The 23,125-nt window shown below is 34.6% G+C and overlaps 1 protein-coding gene across 1 annotated transcript in view; it reads right to left on the bottom strand.

Moving 5' to 3' along the window:
- Positions 1 to 23,125, bottom strand: part of LOC107294753 (adhesion G-protein coupled receptor V1-like) — a gene marked incomplete at its 5' end in the record, with an annotated part of 172,964 nt that overhangs the window by 27,778 nt on the left and 122,061 nt on the right. Inside the window, 2 exon segments of the mRNA XM_015824010.1 lie at positions 2,822 to 2,943; positions 15,962 to 16,119. Of these exon segments, the coding sequence (XP_015679496.1) occupies positions 2,822 to 2,943; positions 15,962 to 16,119 (280 nt within the window).

Below are 23,125 nucleotides of genomic sequence, written 5' to 3'. Positions count from 1 at the left end.
CCCACCCTTCTGACCTTCCACAAGAGCTTTAAGACCTGATGGCTTGCAGGTCCAATAGGAGAGCATCACACTGGAGGTGGTTGATTAATTAAGAGCCAATTCCATCTCCCCTCCCCTGCTCCCTTCTTCCCCACCTTGTAACTATGATTTTACTTTCATTGTACTTTCATTTCATTGTGTTAGGAATATTTATCTCTGATTATTTTAAGGTTTTTCTGCTATAAGCCACCCAGAGTTACTTCAAAATGAGATGGGCAGTGAAAGAAAGAAAGAAAGAAAGAAAGAAAGAAAGAAAGAAAGAAAGAAAGAAAGAAAGAAAGAAAGAAAGAAAGAAAGAAAGAAAGAAAACCAGATTCTAGAAGCTCACTAATGATTTCAGGTCAGTCATTCCCACTCAGCTTAACTCTTCTTGCAGGGCCATTGTTATGAGAAAAATAGAACAGAAGCCTATGCACTGTATACTGCTTTGAGCTCCTGAATGAAAGACAGGATATAATTGTAAATAAATAAATATTTCTCCAAAAGTTTTCTTCCTTTGAAAAAACATTCTAAAGGAAAGATACTTCGATCAAGTCAGAACTGGTAAAGAAAAAATATGAAGGGCTATTTATGTACTCAGTAGTTTGATTGTTGATTCTCTACTGGATAATTCTAGATACATTTGTTTGCCACTACAGTTGCATACTGTGTTGATTATCTCGTTAAGTTCTTCACTGTCAGCCAAAATCTGTTGCTGATCTATTTCAGCATTTCAATCCCAACTGATTTATATATGAATTTAATATTTTCCCCTCTTTGGTGTTCTTACATTTGTCATTTAACTTCCCATTCTTCTAATCAAAAGTGAATACAAAAATAATTCTACTCTTGATTTGCAGCAACAGACTACCGAAGTTTAATCTGTGTTATTAAATAAATTATTTAATGTAATTATATTTGAGTTGCATTAAAAGTGTACATCTCAAAGGCTTCTATTATATTCCAAAGCTTTGGGAACTGTTCCTGCAAATCATCTGAAGTCCCTTTAAATGTAATTTGCTAAATAGTTGTAGTTCTGCCATTACAGCAGAGACAAAAAACCCGCTGTGCATATGTACACAAATGGGATGCCCGCTTTATCATTGTGTTCTTTTTCATTGTTTACTCTATTGTTCCATATTTTACTATTGTTACGCTTACACTTATTTTCATTTCTCTTTTTATTGTTGTAAGCTGCCTAAAGTAGCCCCATAGCAAAATAGGTGGCAGATAAATGTAACAAATAAAATAAATTGGAGTGAACAAATGCAGCCAAGAACATAATGAACTGAATGATAGCAGGGTATGGTCTCAACATGCTTGTGTGGAACAAATGCAGTTTAAAATAAATAATATTTACTCATGCCCACATTAAGAAAGAAACTTATTGTTCTATAATATGATTCCACAAATTGCTATATGATATCACTATAGCCAAGACCTAATGTTAATGCAGATGAACAAGTCAAGAGTCTTGTTAACACATCAATTCCAGCCATACTAATTCAGTAGTAACAGAGATTTTAGGCTGTAATCCTTAGACCTATAGTCTAATTTTATACATCTCTATTTTAAAATAAATTTAATTCACTTTAGGTGGGATTTAATTCTCCTAAAAGCATATGATTCCATTTTACTTAGAATAAGCACCATCAAAATCATTTGGACAAATTTGAACAAATGCACATAGGACAGCACCAAGGCTGATTTTTGCTAATTTGTTCAGCCTGCCTAATTTTGGTGGCCTCAAGTTATGTTGAACAACATATCTCATAGTGCTTATACAGGTGAGTTGTATAATAGTAGTTAAAGTCCAACAGGTAGAAGGCACCTAGTTTAAGAGTGAAATGTAGTACATTTGATATGGCGGTTTCAATTATTCAATCCAATTAAGTATAACTTGCTCTTCAATTTATATAAATTTGATGATGGGAAAAATCTACATAATTTATTGTTATTAAATGATGCCTTTAAATATAGCACTAAGTAATTTATTAGGAAACATGACAGCAATGGGAAAATTCTTATTCTAAGATTATATTTGCCATGTGTCAATTTTATAAATACTTATATTCAAAATAATTAAGACTTAAAAATGAGTTGGTTGTTAATTAGAAAACTCTTTTTGTTTAATTAAAATGTCTCCAATCTATAATCTATCCAATTAGTTGGTTAAATATGATTACAGTTCTAACATTTTCCCACTCACAGTTGCTAAAAAAAGAAGCTACTTTTTTGCTATTCCTTCTTCTTCGTTCTTGAGTTGAGTTCAAGACAGAGATCCAAACATTACAAGAAGTATTTTGGAATTTTTTTCTGCATGCACAAACTCATAATTTTTTTCAAGTTAAATTTTTAACATGCAAGTTCTACCTAATTTTTTAATATTTCAATGAAGTTTTTTAAATTATATTTCACATGCAGATTATTTTATACTGCTTCATACAGTATCTTCATTTTCAATTACTTTATAGAAAAATACTTTGCTACTTCCCAGTTAAATTTAAGTTCAACTGAATCCTATTTCCAAGAATGAATATAGGTATATAAACATTTATGTTTTTTATTCCAATGCTATTGAAGTGTTTAGTCATTTCATCAGAACTATATATTACATTAAGGAGTATGTACATGTATGTGTTTCAAATTGAGTGACAATACGTACCAGCCTTATTGTTATTTTTTTATTTATAGATGTATAACTTTTTCTTCTCACACACTTGCTCTTTTTTCAGGATTCACTAATTAAACATACAGTACTTTGATTTTGTTAAAAAAAGTAAATAATATATTAAGTACTTACTTGTAGGCTGTTGAAAATGACAAAGAAGACCAGCATCCACAGATGCCTGTAAGCCATGTGCAGTCCTCCCCATAGCCATGTCATGGAAATGAGCGCAAATAAGTACAAAACCAATGGGATCTCTAGAAATCATAAAAACATGAATTTATCAAATTGACATGCTTTGAAAAAATACCTTTGGATGTTAACAGCCTATGAAGATATTTTAACTTATCAGTTCTTCTGTAACCATCAGTCCTATCTGTGATGACTAGGCACAGTCTTTCCCATCAGTACTCTGTTAGAGCTAAAGGCAGCTGACTGGGAATTGGAGAAGAAACCTTTAAGCCTTTTGGATGGATTATTCAGCAGATGAGCTCATCCAAAAAACTGAAGGCAAGCTCAATCAATCAATCAATCAATCAACCAGTTCTGGTAGCAGATGATGAGGTTAATTTACTATTCTCTTAAAAAGAGTCCGGGCAAGGCACCACATTTATTAATTGGATAAAGTATAGCTGGGCTATGTAAAACAGTACTGGAATTTATGCATTAAAACATGTTGAATGAGTAGATGAGCAATAAATAATCAATGATCTGATGAGAGGATATTAGGTTTCTATGCCCTGGATGGAGGGAGGGAGGGAGAAAAAGAAGGAAGGGAAGGGAAGGGAAGGGAAGGAGAGGAAGGAAGGAAGGAAGGAAGGAAGGAAGGAAGGAAGGAAGGAAGGAAGGAAGGAAGGAAGGAAGGAAGAAGGGTTTTAGATTGACAAACTAGATTCCTTCATTCCATGAAAAATGCAAAGTTAAATGACATGATTGAGCTTTGGAGTTGACATTGCACTCAAAGTAGATGCCAAAGTTCTTATTTATTCAGCTATGTACATTTAAATTTGTACAGGTGTTTTGCAAAATGTCACTCTTTCTCTATAGTAACTAACACTATTTTTAAAAAAAACTCTGAAAGGATTATTAAATATAGGAACTTCATAACTTAATCAGTTTTCAAACATATCTATTCATAATAAATTATATATGGAAGTGAGTAACGAACAGCATAGGTGCCTTTCAGCAAGATAACAAAATATTGCTTCAAGGTTTTCAATACAACTGCCATCGTAAGAATGAAACTTTGCAAATCAATGCTTATCTTTTTCACAAAACAAGGGCAGGTTGAAGTGAAATGTTGCTAAATCCTCTTGTACTGGTTCTTGCTTCCAATGTTTGCAGCATAAAATGTGAACAGTTACCTAGTTTAAACCTTTATCTGTCTTGCTTCATAATGTCAATTCTGATTTAGCATCTCTCCAGGTTTCCGATAGATGTTTTTCAAGGTGCTGCCATCCAGATCATTTGACTGGAACTCTTTGAATCTGGTATTTTATACACTTCTTACACCATTTGAAATGTTAATCCCCATCTAGAGATGGGTCAATGCATATGCTTAATCCTTTTCTGAACAGCTGTTTGCATGCCGTTAATTTTAACAGTTTTTGGAAGGTTTGGCAGCTTTCTGTGACTCAAAAGCATTATTAAAACAAGATACTATCTTAAAATAATGTTTTCTTTAGGATGTTTTAAAAATTTAACATCTTGGATTCTTGTCTAGGATAGGTACTTCTTCTGCACTGTACTGCAGCCATACAGTATTTTAAGTTATTTCCTCAAGAAATCTTGGGGGAACAGGAATCTCTATTTTTAACTTTCTGCATTTAATTTTCAATGTTTTCTGAGATTATCCATCTATCTGGTGCAATACAAGAAAAGGAAAATAGAAAATAAAGATTTTGATATCTGCAGATCAACGTGAGAAAGAACATCTGAAGCCTTAGAGACTGTCTGTTGGCCAGCATAGAAAAGAGGCCAGTGGTCTGATTCTTTATTAGGTAGCTTCCCATAGCTCATTGGAAAAAAATATGACAGAGGTTTTGATTGCATGGATGGTTGTACGTATCTTAAGTTAGAGTTCAGTTTAATAAGACAGCACATATACATGGTCCACCAAAATGAATTATAGCATATGCTTATATACAAATCAAATTTATGCCAATGAACCAAGTTAAAAGTTCCCATCAAATTTTGTCCTGTAGAATTATGACAATAATCAGTTACAGCAGTTTTCAAGTATTTTCAGTATAAATGTACATGCAGCAAAATCCTGGGAGAAGGGTGGTGAGTCAGGGTAGAGTCAGTCTAATGGGACTGATTGATGAAAGCAACATTATGCTGTTTGTGATGAAGCCCTGGCCTTTTCAATGTGCATTGTAATGCACGTCCCAAAAGGGGAGGGGGGGGCTTGCAGCATAATACTACTTTCATCAACTTGGCAAATGATGGAACCTAGAGATGTCTATTTTTATACATATGTATTCTGTTTCAGTTTCTCTTTTTAAATATGAATCTTGCATAGCCTCTGTTTCATGAAGGAATTAAAGCCATTGTGCTATGAAATAATAAACTAATCAATATCCTGAAATAAATGAGGAGACAATGCATGAAGTGTTCATATAATGGTGAAATCTAAGAAATAAAATGTTATTGAAAAATTGAAAATATGTGGCCATGCCTTTCAGACTGTAGTGGGCCATAATTAATGTAGCAAAGATATTACAAGATTTTTACAACGCAATGTAAAACAGTTTTCTGTCCTAGTCCTAGACTATCCCTCTCTACTGGGTTTCTGAAAAGCAGTAGCTCTCAGTAAAGCTTTTGGGGATGAAGGAAGGATTAGTCTGCCCTTGAGGGTGGTAAATCAAGTTGGGATTATGTTACTTTGATTATAGTTATAGGGAGCTTTCAGGAACTGAGAAGCAAAGAAATCAAAGAAATAAATAAACAAGCAAACATGTAATGAAAACTAAAATATTAAGAATCAAAAGGGAGAAAAATATTTTCTGATGTTTATTGAAATATAAATGTGCCAATAATAGAGCAAATGAAAAACACAAGCAAGATTTAGTAACTTAGAGAACCTGCTCTGTTGTCTAGTCTAACAAAGGAAATATATGTTTTTTCCCCTTGATACATGGTTAGCAATGAGTAGATTTGCAAACTAGAACTTTTCTGTGGAGTTCTTAGTGCTCTCTGATGTTACCTAGTTGATAATGAAATATCTGCAAGAATACCACCAAACTCAGAGAGCACCAAGGACTGCACAATTCAACCCTGAACTACAAATATTCTCTTCCATTGGTAGTGCTCTTCCTTAACATGGCCAGAATTATTATGAGGTGGATGAATCAGTCAATTTGTGACATATAAGAGTAATTTTAGTTTACAATGGCTGGTCTCCCTGCAGAAACAAGCAGAATAAACATAAGGCTTTTTTCACTGAAGCAGATAGTATTAACATGTAGGGATATCCTTTAATATTTCTTAATGAGCCAGGTAGATACTGGAGTGTATAAGTAGTTTTTGTCACTATATGGGCAAACAACATTGTGCAGATCTAATGGACATCAGCACAAAGGCCTCTGAAAATTAGACTCAATGGAGCTGCAAATAGTGGAAGAGCACTAACTTAACTCCAAATATTACAGAGCTTTGAAAGGGAATGTTCTACATTAATTCAGCACACAAAATAGAGATTTTGTGAACAGTATAACATTTCACGGTCTGTCAGAATTGACATGTTTTTGGAAATGAACTGACTGATGGGTAGAAGAAAAGCAAGTACAGATATGATTCCCAATTAGTATAAGCTTAAATTTTCAATGTGAAAACTAGAATAAGATGGTGACAGGTAGTAGATGGAGTGACAACTATGGGCAGAAGCTGCAATTGTCTGACATTCGTGTTATAGTAAAGTTTTAACACACAACAAGAACTGAGGAAGAGAAAACAGATGAAGGAAAGAGAAAGAAGATTTGAGGGTAGTAGTGGAGTTTAGGCATAATAGAGTATGACAGAAAAAAGGAAAACAAATGAGAAGCAGTGAAGCTATTTGGAAGTAGAGAAGTAATGCAGATAGGAATTCCAAAGCCCAGATGAATTTAACAGTGAGACATTAACAAAATAATGTACTACTGTTTCTTCTTATGTGTGTACAGTGCTATTTGGCATGCCAACAAAACTACTTGATTGCAGTAGACATGTATATCTAAACAAGCCCATCCTGTTGAATTGCTTATAACAACAGATATTCAAGGTAGGGTTCATGCAATGCTGAATAGGTTCATATATTTTCCTAAATCAGAATATGGTTTATTTAAGTTGGCTTAGTGTTTTTGGAGCCCAGCCAATGAAACAATAGATTCAGTATACTATTTGCTAAACAAACTATAGGTGATATTATATATGTTATAAATTAGCATTTTTAGCCAATGAATGCTATTCAACCAAAGAATCAATACACACACACAAATACACCCATCATGCTATTCCTTTTTGAGTAGGCAGTGTTATGCAACGTGGAAAAAGAAATCAGAAATAGTAAGAAAGAATAACTAAAGGTATTCAGGTTCTTAGCTAATGCTACAACTTTTCTAAAATCTACTCTTCAAAAATTACTAGTCCAGGTGGAAAAACAAATAATACAGTGTGCAAGTAATTCCATCACCTGGCCCCTATATTTACTCTTGCCAAAATCTTGATAATATGGCTTAATATCAAGCATAAAAAATATTGTGAAATGCTGGCAACCTGAAAACACATTTATTACTAGAAAGTTGTGGAATATCCTAGTGGATAATACAAATTTGTGTTCATTTAGCATCTCCTTTAAACTCAAAGTGAACTACAATTTCACATCTATTTTAAGAAACGGTAAGAATAAATTAATGTGGTCTAAAACTGTAATAAAAAGATTTAATATTTTTGGAAATTATATTTAGCCATAATTCTTAGCTTTATTGCAATCTGTTAGTTGTAATAATATTCAGCACAAATGCTTTGGCTTCCAAAAGTTTTAGTTCAAGAAGCAAAAACTTCTTATTTTATCTTTTATGTGAATATTTGTAAAAGGGTTAATGAATAGTTAATGAATAATTTTATGCTACCAACACTACCCAACTTGAATTCTGTTTATGATTCAGCATACTCATTTATAATCTTGAAATACATACATAAATCATTCCCATCTATAAATATTATGTAATCTATGGGAGTGTTTTGCTTCTATTACTGAAAGTCAGAGCTGGGAAGAGAATCTTTAGAACTGAGATACAAAAAATAAAGCTCTTTTGTCAAAAATATTTGTACAGCTGAAATAAATCCTCATGAATGTGTGACTCAACTATACAATTAATACATAAGCTGTCTGTATGAGTTTTTCTATTTAGATTGCAGAAATATATCCTATTTCTATCCTTAACCAAACTTTAGAAGTTTTTTTGAATAACAAAAAAAGAATGGAGGACAGCAACTTGGAGTAAGAGATGAAAATAATTGTGTTTTCCTTTTGGATCTACTAAAAGTAGTGTAAATGGTAAGAGAACACTTATCCGACCTTGACGAATATAAATCATTGGGATGGACAGATTACATCCCAGAGTTCTGAAGGAGCTGGCAGATGTTATCTTAGAACCATTACAGCATATCTTTCAAAAATCCTGGAGCACTGAGGATTGGAAAAGGGCTGATGTGGTTCCCATCTTCAAGAAAGGAAAAAAAACAGACACAGGAAACTACAGACCAATCAGTCTAACATCAATACCTGGGAAGATTCTGGAAAAAATAATCAAAAACAGATCTGCGAAAAACTACAAGCAAACAAAGTTATAACTAGTAGCCAGCACGGGTTTGTTAAAAACAGATCATGCCAAACCAATCTTATTTCATTCTTTGATAAAATGACTAAATTAGTAGACCAGTGAAACGCTATGGACATATTATACTTAGATTTTAGTAAGACATTTGACAAAGTAGACCATAACATACTGCTTAGTAAGCTAGAAAAAGGTGGGATAGACAACATCACCACTAGATGGATTTGTAGCTGGCTGACAAACTATACTCAGCAAGTAGTCCTCAATGGTACTACATCCACATGGAGAGAAGTAAGCAGTGGGGTACCACAAGGCTCCGTCTTAGGCCCAGTACTCTCTAATATTTTCATAAATGACTTAGGTGAGGGAATAGAAGGGGAAGTCATCAAATTTGCAGATGACACTAAACTGGCAGGAATGGCCAACATCCCAGAAGATAAGCTCAGGATCCAAAATATATTGACAAATTTGAACAATGGGCCCTATCCAACAAAATGAATTTAATGTGGAGAAAAGCAAAGATTTATATCTAGGCAGGAAAAATCAAAGGTATAAGTACAGATTAGTGAGACCTGGCTCAAAAACAGTAACTGAGAGAGGGACCTTGGAATCCTAGTGGATGATCACTTGACTATGAGCCAGCAGTGTGCAGCAGCAGCCAAAAGAGCTAATACAATCCTGGGTTGTATAAACAGAGGCATAGAATCAAGATCACACAAAGTATTAGTACCACTTTATTAAACCCTAGTAAGACCATACCTGGAATACAGGAACCAATTTTGGCCATCATACTATAAAAAAGATGTTGAGACTGGAAAAAGTTCAGAGAAGACAACTAAAATGATCAAAGGCCTGGAGACCAAAACACATGAACAACGGCTGCAGGACTTGGGCTTGGCTAATCTAAAGAAAAGAAGAAATAGGGGAGACATGATAGCAGTATTCCAGTATGTGAGGGGCTGCCACAAAGAAGAGGGCATCAAACTATTCTCCAAAGCACCAGATGGCAGGACAAGAAATAATGGTTGGAAACTGACTAAAGAGAGAAGCAATGTGGAATTAAGGAGAAACTTCCTAACAGTGAAGACAATTAACCAGTGGAACAGATTGCCTTCAGAAATCACTGGAGGTTTTTAAGAAGAGATTAGACAATCACTTGTCTGAAATGGTATAGGTTCTCCTGCTTGAGCAGGGGGCTGGACTAGAAGACGTCCAAGGTCCCTTCCAATTCTATTCTATTCTATTCTATTCTACTCTACTCTTACTAGGGTCTCCTGCCTAAGCAGGGGGTTGGACTAGAAGATCTCCAAGGTCCCTTCCAACTCCGTTATTCTGTTCTGTTCTGTTAAATTGAGAGAATAAGTGCTGACTAGAGAAATGCATATTGAGAGATATCATAACTTACATTTATGCAACTGGTTATAGCTCAAGCTGTTAGTCTGCTTGAGTTTTTATTTTAGCTACTATTCCATTTGGCTCACAAAAAATATTTTTAAAACTCTTGGCAAACAACAAAATACTTTGCAGAAAACACATTCAAATCAATTTAGAAAACAACCTGAACAAATTCAAACTTTCAAGATAATTAAGAGAATATGGTTTTGTAACTTTAACAGGTTATTATTCCAAGAATCAGAAAACATTCTGTTTTTGAAGATTTAACAATGCAAATGTTTGATAATGAAATTTAGTGTAATAACACTGCAAAATTTAGCACTTATATTTCTGCCTCAACTCTACTCTACTTTGTAGGATTCTGGGAGATGGGCTTTAATTTGTAAAGACAATTTATTCATATAGCTCTAGAAAGCTTCAAAAATACACATACAGAACACATTCCTATGAACACTTTCCTACACATATGTCCCAAAGGAGACAATGGCTGGCTAACATATTTTCAAACCAGAATTCATCAGTATACTAGATATTGAAGAATCCAAAAGCTGTTTTCCTGATCACCCCTACACATATGTTACAGAGTCAAACTAAAACAGTCCATGCATGGGGGCAGGTGAAATCTGCCTTTTTGTCAACTGAGAATGATTGCCTCATGTTGTGATCCCTGAAACCCCTCACAAGAAACCAGACCACATCTCAACAACAACAGCCAGCCAGCCAAAAAACCTGAAACCAGACCATGACTCAGAGGCAACCAAATGAACAAACACCATTTGCATCACACAGACAATATTTAAACACCAAAGACTATGGCTGAGCAACAACAACCAGCCAATCAAACAGCCCGAAACCAGACCATGACTCAGAAACATCCAAACAAATAACACCCACACCAATTTACATCACAGAAAAAGGTACCTAAAGGCCAATGCTCTGACAGATGAGCACAATTCAAAGTGCACTGAAGATGACCCCCAAGCTTGGAGATCAAACCAACAGCCCATCTACCAACCTGAGCTACTAATATTCAAACTCATCTCAGCTGAAGATCTATTTAAAAGGACTGTAGTTGTCTTAGTGGAGATGCCCCATTTCTTTAAAAATAATGTAGCAAAATAAATTGGTCCAAGTTTCTTTTGCAGAAGTTGTCACTTTCTTCTGCCACTTTCTAGTGTTCAGAATTAATGAGATACAGAGGTAAGAAAATGATGTAATTATTTAACTTAATTTGCTTATCATAGAAAAAAAGTTTCCAAATCAATAACAGCAACTAGAGTTATGAAGCTTCAGTGTGTTTCATAACTTATATAGAACATAAGACTTGGTCAATTCTGAAATATTCCCCAGATTCATAAAGCACAGACAATACTTTCCTTGGTGATTATGGTATTGTGAGAAGGGAAAGATTAATAGAGAGGCAAAAGTAATAGGAGCCAATCAGCTGGACAACTTTTTTTTCTACAGTTTCTTTTTTTTTATTTTAACAATTTGCTTAGGAATGATTATCATCTTGTAAGTTGAGAGCTAATTATATATATATATATATATATATATATATATATATATATATATATATATATATATATATATATATATATATATATATATATCCTAAATACTCATTTTCCACACATGAAAGTCTGGTACTCTGAAGTAGTAAGACAAAGAAGCACTCACTTGACAAACATGCAACATCTAAATAGAAACAGAGATTTAAAAGACCAGCAAAAGTACTTTGTTCCTTAAAAAAGCAGCTCCTATTTTTTGGCATCCAATATATTGCAAAATATGTATGCATGAGTTGAGTTGTTGACACAGTTTATCATTCTCAATAAATTATACCTTCCTTAAGGAAGATGCCTTTCTCCCTTTTATAAATACAATGAGAGACGAATCTCTACGACTTAAAGAAGGTACTTTAAGAAATAGTGAGAACTTTTCATTTATCAACCAGTTATATTAAAAATTCACCCTCTTTTATAACTCAAGGAACGACTTTTCATCATATTAGGTGATCTACTAATGGACTGGTCTTTAAACAGTATCACATGTTTTTTTATTATTAGATGGAGTATATGTGCTACAGAAAATGGTTGAACCAAAACTAGTTCCAGATGGTTGAAACATATTGCATGTCACCCACAATAAACCCGCAAACATACATACATACAGATCAATTAATGCCATTCTCATAATGTGTGTTACATCATGGCTTTAATTGCCAAGCCATATTCTTTTTCTGTTAAAAAAGCCAGTAGACACCACATATCTTATCAACATTGTTGCATATTAATACTCTGTGTCTACATGTTGATTTTAAAATGGGCCAGATGTGATTCACTTAGCAATTCTCTCCCTCATCCTCTTTAGTTGCCTCTGATGGCCAATTAGCCATGACAAAAAGAGGTGATAAGGGCAATAATCCACTTTGCCTCACATATATTGTGATAACAAAAGTCATGAGAATTATTCTTTAAGTATATCATACAAAATGAACATAAGCACAGGAATACATATGTACAGCTGTGAGAGATCAAGATTAAAAGAGCTAAAGATGATTCAGAATATGCACAGACTTGCACATAACATCTATTGGAAGCATTATATATTTTCCTATAATCATGCAACTGCTACCATTTAACCACAGGAAAAAATGCACTGTTGCATGGTGCTATATGTGCATCTATACATGATCTCTGCACAGACCTCTTTATTCATAGGTAAAGCCCTATCTGAATGCCCTTGGATTGGTTTTATTTATATGGCTGCCCATATCAATACATGACCCTGGGCAGCTAATAATATTAAAAATATTTAGTCACACTATGAAGAGCTACTGACTTGGAAGTGCCTTTTATATCATAGAGTGCACTGCTATTCTTAGTACAACTTAATTTCAGCAGAATCTAAAAGAAACAAGACAATCTCCTTTCTATTTTAATAACACTGTAGCAATATGTGAATATGTGTGACAGAGTAGATTTATGATTATGTTGTACTAATTTTTTTTCTGACTAAACAATGCATTTCAGGGTCCATGGTTTACGCCAACAGTAAATTCACTAGCAAACTCTCTTCCCATGTGTAGAAATAGGCTCACACAGGATTAAAATAAAACAAATGCAGACAATACTAATAGGATCCCTAATATTTTAAATGTATACAATATCACATAAATAGAACTACTTAATTATTTTATTTGAGTTTAACTCAAGCAAATGCCACCCTTAAAATATGACTGAAATGTTAAAATAAATGGAGATTTAGAAATTATCTGAGTTATTAAACTTCTCTCAGAAACGCATGTCCATACTGTTTCATAGTGAGATGATTTTTTTGTTGTTAAAAATCCCTATGTGTTACTTCCTCTAGTTAAATGTTATTTCCCTAAAACACGGGAAACTCTGTTGACCTTGTACAATTTAGCTTACAGCAGGCTGCAAAATATATTCACTGTTAGAAATAAATGACTGGAGAGATTAAACAGCTAAATTCCTATAAGAAGGACATCAGTGGCCAAGTCACCAAGCAGTATCCTTACTAGGGGAAACTTCCATTCTATGTTCACACATTTGCATACAGGGTTACTTAACGATAGTTTACTAAATCCATTTTTCTGGATTTACATAATGTACAGAAGAATGAGTTAACCAAAAGGGCTGGATTGGAACAACATGCCAGGGTGGCTGAAATGGTTTTGGTCAGTATATTGTGCAAACACAACATCTTGCCAGTTTCTATTTATATCTGTGCACAATTGATATCTAGTTGGAAGAAAGAAATTAACAATAGCCCTTCAAAACCATCAGTAGCTATAGCTGACTAGCAACTCCTAATAAATCATTGCTACCTGTTGATTTACTACTACTGAGAAGCTCGGGATAGACTGTTGATCCCACCATTAAGAGAGTGTTGGCTTTTCGAGGTAGTTCAGATAAAAAGCATAACAATGAACCCTAGCTCTGTCTTAATTGTAAGGTTACATTAACAGAGTTTTGCAAGGCTGAACGAATTACTCCCATCCTTTCCTTTTACTCTATGGAAAACTAGTGAGGGTCCCTTCTAAAATGCCTCTCAAACACCTCTTCTTCTGTGGACTGAGATATCTTCCATATGCTGGTTTTCCGGCCTCTGGCTCTTCTTCTTATTTCCCATTCCCCACATACCACTAGATGGACAAAAAGCAAAGGACACAGATTTTTAAATACATACTTCTAAATGTGCACTTAATAGTTTTGGATTTGCATAGTTTAAATATGCAAGAACTCTGCTTCATTAACAACTCTTCCCCACACATATCTTCTCGAGTCTAATCTAATTATCTCAATTATATCATTTATCATTTATCAAAATGAGAAGACACATTGAATTCTCCTCACCCCAAGTGCCTAAATACATGTTAAAATGGCATCCTTTGACCTTTCCATCCTGCCAAGCCAGCAAAAGGATGACTGCATGTAGCAAGGAATATAGCATCTTCAGCAAAGTGCGAAACAGCCTAAAAATTGTAAAGCTATCATTAAATGCAAAGGACTGTATAATAAAAAAAGGAGAACCTTAACACAAAGATCTGACCTTTGCAAGAGATAGGAGCATTATAACTGAAAACATCCTAGTGAAATTCAAGCCCAACAGGTGTCCTCTATCAAACACTGCAGCCATCCTCCCCTTTCTTCCACCTGTTCTCCATGTGAGAACAGTCACTCATATCACTCCAGGATCTGCACTGACTTCCTATTGTTTTCTAAATGCAACTGAAAGGACTATTTTCAATCCATCTTCAGAAAACCTTGATAACTGGGAATCATCACATTCTTTTATATTAGTCTAGCATGAGCATCTAGAGAAAGATTCTGCATGGATTTAGATTGAAGGTGTATCTTCTCTGGAGGCAGTTTTGGTTTTCTTTCTTGATAATCTTTTTTTTGTGCTAAGTGCTAGCCAGAACATGCTTTGTGATGATTGGGAGGTTTTGAATAAGACTGTTTTAGCTATGCTCTATAAGGAAAAATCTTTCCAAGTAGCCCAGCAGGACAAATGCTCTGCTGAATATCTGGAGAAGAGATGCCAGGCACAGCAGACAAATCTGATGTACTTGCAAGAAAGTTTGAGGCAGTGTTTCTCAATCCTGTCAATTTTAAATGTGTAGACTAGCTGGGGAATCCTGAGAGTTTTACCCATGCTGGCTTGGGAATTCTGGAGTTGAAGTCTACATACCTTAAAGTGGTCAAAGTTGAGAAACACTGTTTTAAGGTACCTTTATGCCAGATTTAGATAGGATAAAAAAAAGAACTGAGTCCTCATTTGGAACTTTTATTTTTCAATTTGTGCTAATGTAAAATGCACAAATTCAGCCCTGCAGCATATAAAATTGAACCTTTTCAATCTCTCCCTTTGGAAGCTATTTGCTTTCTACCGATGTTTTCCAGCACAAATATGCAGGATACTTCAAACCTTCAATTCAGTCTTAAAGTTTTTTTTCTGTGTATTAAGGTTAATCAGCTCATTGTGACTAATGCACTATAAATAAGGAGACAGAAATCTATTTCATGTGTTCTAAGTTCTCCTTTAACAATAGTTTCCTCAAAATCAATCAATTTAGAAGTTAGTCTTGACAATCAATCAATGGAACAGTTTGCCTTCAGATGTTGTGGGTGCTTCATCACTGGAAGCTTTCAAGAAGACACTGGATAGCCATCAGTCAGAAATGGTATAGCAGGAGGTTAGACTAAAGGACCTATAAGGTCACTTCCAACTCTGTTATTCTATTCTATTTTAGATCTTGTTAATTTTAATTGGTGGTTCAAAATAGAACTAAATTGGGACCCATCAATAGATATATGTTTTACAATGGAAATAAGCAGAAAGCTTTTCTGTAAAAAATTCAACTAATAAAGCATTTTGTATTGCTACATATCCAGGCCAAAATATTACATCAGTTACATTTTTATCTGACAACATAGAGTTATTGCAAGTATAAAAAGGCAATATAGTTAGAAGGCCTAAAATTTAGAAAAATCTGCTTTGTTGGCTTCATCACATATTTCATATTTCATACCTGCTGCATTGGTTCTTCCTCTAAATACATCATCATAAGCTTTCCACTGGGGTGTCACTTGATAAACATGGATGAACACCACAAATACTACCACCAGGCATACTAGTGGTACCAGGGCAGCAGTAAAAAGGGCTCCGTAAATATTTGGAATGAAGCATCTGAAATGGAAAAAGAAAACAGAGTCATTTTCAAATATTATAGGAACTTTGTCTGGAGTGTAGAAGTCACCCACACATGGTGTTTAACCATATGATTTTCAAGAGTTAAAAGGAAATTCAAATGGTCTTTAATTATTTCATGTATCTTGGATTTATAAGAGACAGTGATTGTCAAAATGGGATTAACTTTTTTTAAGTATAATAAAAGTTTTTATAAATGCAGTTTTCCCAATAGAAAAAAAGCTAAACTCGTTCAAAAAACCCTCCTATTTGTACATTTATCTAATATCAAACTTAGTAGCACTATTAAAAAAAATGCATTTTTTAAATTTATCATCGGTTACCGCATTCAGAATTTCTTTAAAACATATATAAAACCAAAAATGATTGGCATATAATAAAAGGTTCCATTCTAAATAAAGCAACTGTTGGTTTCTTTTTGCCATAACTTTTCTCCCTCTATTTTTCCTTTTTCAGTTGGAGAAGTGGATAGGGCTAGACCTCACCCATTCAGAAACCAAAGCGAAAATCTATTAATACTTGCCTCCTGTAAACCCAATTATGCTGGGTTCTTTGGATGTGAATAAATGAGAATTGACTTAGTCCAGGAATATTTTAGCTTCTAGGAAAATGTACCATTCAGTTACTTCACCAGAATACTTATTTATATAGAATGCCAATAGCAACATTATTTGGTTCACAAAACATAATTGTATTTAAAGAACTTTTGCACTGAATTGGATATTGAGGCACAGGGTTTTTTTTTAACTTCAGCATAGGTCTGGAAACCTCTGACTCCTTACCAACTTCAATAGCCAATTGTTTCATGCTCATTTTTTCAAACCGGAAAGAAAAATAAGCCATTAACATGTTCTAGCAATCCCACTGTTGCCCTTTTGTACATTCATTAGATAAGAAAAGTGTTGCATCTCAACAAAATGTTCAGGAATATCTCCTCATTGATCAATTCTGATTAATTATAAGCAATATTGTATGATCAGTAAAAGCTTTCTTATAGATAGTCCTTGACTTATGACTACAATTGGGACAAATGTCTATGGAGATTCTCAATCATCATGGTTGTCCCACAGGTGCTTTTCAAAAGGCAACTGGACTTTCTTGGTTTTTCCTTGAAAACATTTCCCTTCTTATCCAAGAAGCTTCTTCAATTCTGAGAAGAGAACTGAAGAAGCTTCCTGGATGACAAGCAAAATGTTTTCAAAGAAAAAACCAAGAAAGTTGGTTTTCGAAAAGCACCTGTGGGACAACCATGATGATTGAGAATCTCCATAGACCTTTGGGCCACAGCTGGGACAGAATTTCTGCTGCTAAACAAAACAATTTTTAAATGAGTTCTGCCCGATTTTAGGACCTTTTTGGACATGGTTGTTAAGTGAATCACTGCAGTTGTTAAATGTATCATGCAGTGATTAAGTGACTTGGGAAGGTTGCAAATGGCGATCATATGACTCTGGGATGCTGCAATCATGGTAAATACATGACAGTTGCCAAGCACCTTAATTTTGATCATGTGACCATGGGGATGCTGCAACAGTTATAAGTGCAAGAACCAGTGGTAAGTCAATTTTTTTCCAGTAGCATTGTCATTTTGAATTATCGCTAAGCGAAAAGTTGTAACTTGGGGATTATTTGTAGTTGGAACTCTGTAAGAGCAAACATATCCATTCAAAAAATTTATCAAGATGTTTCTTTTTTACAATTAATTTCTATCTATCCACACCATTATGGAAATACACAATCACCAGATTTTATCTTCTTGGAAGATTAAATTGAATATTGATAAGCAGACTTTAAAAATAAATATCATTACCAGTATATCTTTACTATTTCCAATGAGTATACCTAGAAGTCTAGTTCTGCACTGTTAGATAAACCATTGTGAAGTTTTCTGTCTTTTGCCCTTTCATTTCTGAACTGATTTATTTTGAAGAAAGTTGATTTATAGTATAAATTACTATTACAAAAATGCAGTGTGCATCTGCCAACCTTACTATTTTCAGAATGTAAGAATATGAGAAAAAGCAGATACAAACAAATTATTGTACTAATTAAATGTATAAATCATCCACTTTGGTATCTCCACCTATTGCATAGAAGGGTCTGAGCTCTCTTGGCAGAGAGTTATATGCGATGGCTGGGCAGGCCCTATGGGAGGGAGGGGAACTTGTAGTGCTCTGAGTCTTTATTTAGTTATGGGATTTGTATCCTGCCCGTTTGAGTAAGTTGGTTGGATAACAGTTAACAGAGTAACTAATAACAGCTTAAAAGAGCATTAAATGTAAATTAGAAAATAGCAGATTATAACAAAATTAAGCTAACATAAAAAATTAAGAAAATTAAGATAAAACAAGGTTGAAACCAGTAGTGAGCTCATTAGTTCTCATGTACTCAATTTCCCCCCCAAACAGCCACAGTTTTTACAGCTTTCTGAAAAATAAGCAGTATATTCCAAAGGCAGGCAGCCATTCTGAGGAAACCTGCCTCCAAAATTGGAAAAGCCAGTTTTTTAGCCAGTGCAAAGTTCAGGGGTCACCATAGGATTCACATCACTTATCAGAATTATTTTTTTTTACAATAGATGATAATAAGCTGTCTTATGAAAGTGACCTAAGTTAATCTTCTATTTTTCTCTACTAATGTTAAGTCTCAATGGACTGTATATAACTCTCAAGAACTATTACTTTGCACACAAGAAAAATATATACTGAGTATACGTTTGAATATGAAACATTTTAGAAATAAGGAAGGAAACCCTGTTGCACTTGGAAAATCAAGTTTAGAAGTCATCTATGGAACCCAAGCTTTCATCTGCAAGAATTTGTATTATCATATCTCTGCAGCACACAGAAATAAAATGTGGACAAGCATGAAGCTTATTACTTGGCATTTTTATTATTGCAAGTGTACTGACTAGGACTCTATGCTGATTTGGCTGAAACAGATTAAGAGGGGCTCTAAAGAGAATTATGATGTCCAAATGTTCTTCAGACAATTATGAATTTCCTGTTTGTGAAATACCCAGCATATTGTTTTAGACAGCTGATATTATGAATTTATTGCACCCTAAAGTTTCAAGTGATGTTTAATAATAGGTAGTGCTAATGATTGAAAGAAAAAACCAGATTATGTTGATGCTCTGGCAGCTGTCACTGTGGCTATATATATAAATATACTTCAGGATGGGGGTCTATTGGATCTGTCAGATATTGTGTCTCTATGCATATCCTGCCTTCAGTCCAATGTGTGTGCATGACTATTTTCAAACCTTATCTTCTGTTCCTGCGTGGTCCTTTCCTTCCTATTTGCAATGTCAGTTGCATAGTTCTCCAATTGCATGCCAAATCTCTGACCTGATTGTGCTGCTCAGTGAGGAGTGGTGACAACTTATAATATAAGTAAATGTTATTTGAGTGTCTGTTTGCTTTTGTTTTTGCTGACCACAGATTAAAGTTGGGAGCTGTGTAGAATGTGATACTTTCAGTAGAATGATCAAAGTTTTAGATATTCTGTTTTAATAACAGTTTTATAATATGAAAATAGGTTTATTGTTCTACTTGTTGTTTTGAGTTCACATAGACAAGTGTTAAAGCAATTATCACAATATGTTTTATAATACAGTATCTCAGAATGCAATACAGTAATTTTTGTTCAACCGTAAATAGCTTGAAATCGTCCATTTAAAGATTGCAGCAGAGACCTGAACCAAGGTTCTCTTATCAAAAGAACTATGTCTGCTTTTTTTTCCCAGTTGATGGGCAGGAAATAAGAATTGATCAATTTCTTATTGGCTGTTTGTGCTGCATAGTGTTGCTGAACAGATACTAATACAAATAATGATACAAATGCTTGATACAAATTTCCATGATTTTAACAGTCACCACTGTGTCCTTACCTACAGAACAAACAAGCTAACATCTAAATAAAAGACACATGGTGTCTGCTAAAATAATAAAAGTTGATTACTAATTAGTTTAATTACAAGTTTTTATTTTATTGTGAACACAATAAACGATTTGTAGATGTTTGCTTGCTCTCAGAAGGACTGTACAGATATCATGCATCTGTCTGGCCTAGTTGAGGCTGTTGTGCTTCCCAAAATTTAATTACTAGTAAATAATAATAATAATAATAATAATGATGATGATGATGATGATGATGATGATGATGATGATGGAGGTGACCTTGGAGGTCATCTAGTCCAACCCCCTGCTCAGGCAGGAAACCCTATACCATTTCAGACAAATGGCTGTCCAGTCTCTTCTTAAAAACTGCCAGTGTTGGAGCATTCACCGCTTCTGGAGGCAGGTTGTTCCACTGATTAATTGTTCTAACTGTCAGGAAATTTTTCCTTAGTTCTAGGTTGCTTCTCTCTTACTGGAACACTACTATTATGTCATCCCTTGTCCTTCTCTTCATTAAACTAGACATACCTAATTCCAGCAACCGTTCCTTATATGTTTTAGCCTCCAGTCCCCTAATATCTTTGCTGCTCTTCTGTACTCTCTCTAGAGTCTCAACATCTTTTTTACATCGTGGTGACCAAAACTGGATGTAGTATTCCGGGTGTGGCCTTACCAAGACATTGTAAAGTGGTATTAACACTTCATGTGATCTTGATTTTATCCCTCTGTTAATGCAGCCTAGCACTGTGTTGGCTTTTTTGGCAGCTGCAGCACACTGCTGGCTCATATTTAAGTGATTGTCCACTAGGACTCCGAGATCCCTCTCACAGTTGCTATTATTGAGCAAGGTACTACCTAACTATGCCTGTGCATTTGGGGTTTTTTGCCTAAATGTAGAACCTTACTTTTTTCACCATTGAATTTCATTTTGTTAGATAGCGCCCAATGTTCAAGTCTATCAAGATCCCTCTGTATCTTAAGCCTATCTTCTGGAGTGTTTGCTATTCCTGCCAGCTTGGTGTCATTTGATGAGTTCCCCATCTATCCTCTCATCCAAATGATTGATGAAGATGTTGAAGAGCCCTGGGACACCCCTCTACACACTTCCCTCCATGTAGGTGCAGTTCCATAGAGGATCACACGCTGAGTATGGCCAGTCAGCCAGTTACTGACAGTTATTTTTTCCTCAAGTAAAGGTTAGACATTGACATAGGTATTGAATAGTGTAATGACCAATAGTTACTTCCAGACAAATCAACAATTTCTTTCCCATTTTATCTTTGAACTTTCTGAACAAAATAATTCTGTGACTAATATACTCCAGTTCTCAAAGGAAAATAGTGAATAAATGAAAGTATTATGTTGATGAAGTTTTATGTCAAATTGAAGAAGCTACTTGAAGAAGCAGCAAAATGTTTCAAACCAAAAAAGGAAAGAAATCCAGTTGCCATGACTTAACTTTCAGATGAAAATATTATATTTTGTTTGATTGCACATTTTGTATTAGCAAGGATGCTGGTGAATGGCAGAAAATTCCTGATTCTCTGTGAACAACACTTTGCATGAACAGAGCTTATGTATTTTTCTTGGCAATAGAAGTACATAACTGCCCACATTTCAAATTTATGGGACTAGAAACTTCACATCATGTGGCTATGACACCAGTAGGGATCTGATATTCCCCTGGAAAAATAAAAAAATGTCCTGAAAAACCCTCAAAGTAGTTAAAGAGCAAAACATTTGTTATAGCTGAAGTGTGTGTACTGATTTTTTACTTAATGCTCATAAGGCAGGTTGCTAGGAAAGTAAGAAAAATAAAAACATTTCACTGAGTTTAGCAAAATTCCCTCTTGGAGTTTCCCATTTTTCTTATCAACAGTTTATGCCAAAATTGTAGGAATAAATCCAGTGTTTGCAAGCACATGTTCCAAGCCCAGAAGCAAAGTAAAAGATCATGTATTGTTAGTCAAGATCTCTGAACTAAACTTACATAACAATATATTTTAATGCAGACAGAAGATAAATCCTGAACATTCTTGACAGAACAAAACAAGTTAATAAAACATATATATGAAATTCCCTTGATACTTCGGATTTTTAGATAACATTTTAATAGCAGGAATTCTTGGTTTACAATATTGAGGAAGGGAGATTCCCTAGATCAAATTAATTAACTGATAATTGAGATGAAAAATGCAAGTAACTAGTATTTTTCAAACTGATATCAACAGGATACTCTGGAGCAAATACTTCCCAAATTTGCAGTAAGCATGACAAATTCCTGTGCTGGAGGAAAGTAGCTTGGGGTTTCCTCCACAGCTAGGATGGCGAATAGTGAAGGAGCTATAGTTCTGGATGCTATAATTCAGGGGAAAAAAACTGGTTTTCCTCATTCCAAGGTTAAAAGAATTTCCTCATTCCAAGGTTAACCGTAAATTGTAAGCATTCTAAATATATCTAAAGTTGGAGTGGGCAACCAAGAACTCTTTCAAAGATGTTTGCATATATTCAGAGGACCGGGCATAGTGTTCTATCCAATGGGCTGCAATGATGCAGAAGAAGGAAATAAAGAAGAGAAGGAGTTAAAAGAAAAGAAAGAAAAAAGCTGTATCTACAATTGGCATCAAATCTGTGTTCCTCGTGCAAGTGGTCCATGGTGATTCTTGACAAAGCAATGGCTACCCTAAAGAACTTTTACTAGGCAGCTGAATACTAAGCAATAATGGCCCTGCTATGCTGTCATTATCACATAACTTCTACCTATGATGTGTTTGCACAGCACTAACTGGGTCATTCTCATTTTCCTCAGTATTTCCATGTTGTTTATGTGGGTTCATAAAAATAAATCAAGAACAATATAATTGTTCAATGTACAGAAAGTTTAATGAACCCCTTTCTCTGCTGTCCTTAATACCCTCCACAAGCTGGAGATAAATCGTCATTCTGGGAAGCCCTTTCTACATTTGCAACCTTCCTAGATAAGTGCTCCGTTTCTTGAAGAGGTCACAAAAATGGAACAGCTGTCTCTGCTGTTCCTGATGATGGGACTAATTTGAATCCCCAAATAAAGATCTTCTACCTAC

This window comes from Protobothrops mucrosquamatus, unplaced genomic scaffold (assembly GCF_001527695.2).
Source record: "Protobothrops mucrosquamatus isolate PMUCROS unplaced genomic scaffold, P.Mucros_1.0 scaffold2076, whole genome shotgun sequence".
Lineage (NCBI taxonomy): Eukaryota > Metazoa > Chordata > Lepidosauria > Squamata > Viperidae > Protobothrops > Protobothrops mucrosquamatus.
This window is presented reverse-complemented; position numbering and strand designations above follow the sequence as displayed.